The sequence below is a fragment of the Arachis ipaensis genome, chromosome B01, assembly GCF_000816755.2.
Source record: "Arachis ipaensis cultivar K30076 chromosome B01, Araip1.1, whole genome shotgun sequence".
NCBI classification, from domain to species: Eukaryota; Viridiplantae; Streptophyta; class Magnoliopsida; order Fabales; family Fabaceae; genus Arachis; species Arachis ipaensis.
The window spans coordinates 124,211,188-124,212,185 of NC_029785.2; the positions used below are offsets into that span (position 1 = coordinate 124,211,188).

The 998-nt window shown below is 43.7% G+C and overlaps 1 protein-coding gene across 1 annotated transcript in view; it reads left to right on the forward strand.

The window, feature by feature from the left end:
* LOC107635897 (protein root UVB sensitive 6) overlaps positions 1-998 on the forward strand; it is a gene marked incomplete at its 5' end in the record, with an annotated part of 4,577 nt that continues 3,579 nt past the window's right edge. Inside the window, 5 exon segments of the mRNA XM_016339450.2 lie at positions 1-135; positions 221-319; positions 407-520; positions 723-794; positions 883-993. Coding sequence (XP_016194936.1) covers positions 1-135; positions 221-319; positions 407-520; positions 723-794; positions 883-993 — 531 coding nt within the window.

Here is a 998-nt window from a genome sequence, read left to right on the forward strand (position 1 = left end):
ACCGTCAGATTCATCTGCTGCGAGGAGATCGATGGCCGCAGATGGAACTATGTCGCCGACGCCGACGCCGGAGGTGGATTCAAGAAGAATTCATTTCGCGCTCTCACTTTGCACTCTCCTCAAGCTCCTCTAGATGTCATCTCTCTCTCTCTCTCTCTCTCTCTCTCTTCTGCTCCATTCGCGACAACTAACTAATTTGTAGTTCGTTTTTCGATTGCAGGGATTGATGGCATTCGTTAGATCGTATGTTGTTCCGGAAGGGTTCCCCGACAGTGTTACTCCTTCTTATGTTCCTTACATGACCTGGAGAGCTCTCAAGGTACTCTCTTTTTTATTGCTTTCTCTCAAAACTCACTCTGACCTTGTGAATGAGCCTGTAGTAACATGTTCTTTCGATTTCTCATAGCACTTCTTTGGTGGAGCAATGGGAGTTTTCACAACTCAAACGCTTTTGAGTTCTGTTGGAGTTTCCAGAAATAGAGCTGCTCCTGGGGCTGTAGCTATCAATTGGATTCTCAAGGTAACCGATTATAGACTTATACTTTAACCAACAATTCGGATGGCCGGATGGGATGGTCCTTTCTGCTCAATAGTTCTTCCATGAAGATGTACTGATAGAGCTATTTGTGACAATAAGTTCTTGAAAACAGCTCAAAGCTTGAACATCATTTGGATTGTCGTACAGTGTTTTCACATTAATGTGCTATTGGGTTTTTGTGTAGGATGGCGCTGGTCGTGTTGGAAAGATGCTTTTTGCTCGGCAAGGAAAGAAATTCGATTATGATCTGAAACAGGTGCAAAATTACTAGCTGTTTCTGGACAGTTCGATAATATAACTGCAGGCATCATACAATCTGCTTTCTGAAAGTTATTGTGTTACAGCTGCGGTTTGCAGGTGATCTTTTAATGGAATTGGGTGCTGGAGTGGAACTGGCAACTGCTGCGGTGCCACATCTATTTCTTCCTTTGGCTTGTGCTGCAAATGTAGCAAAGGTTTG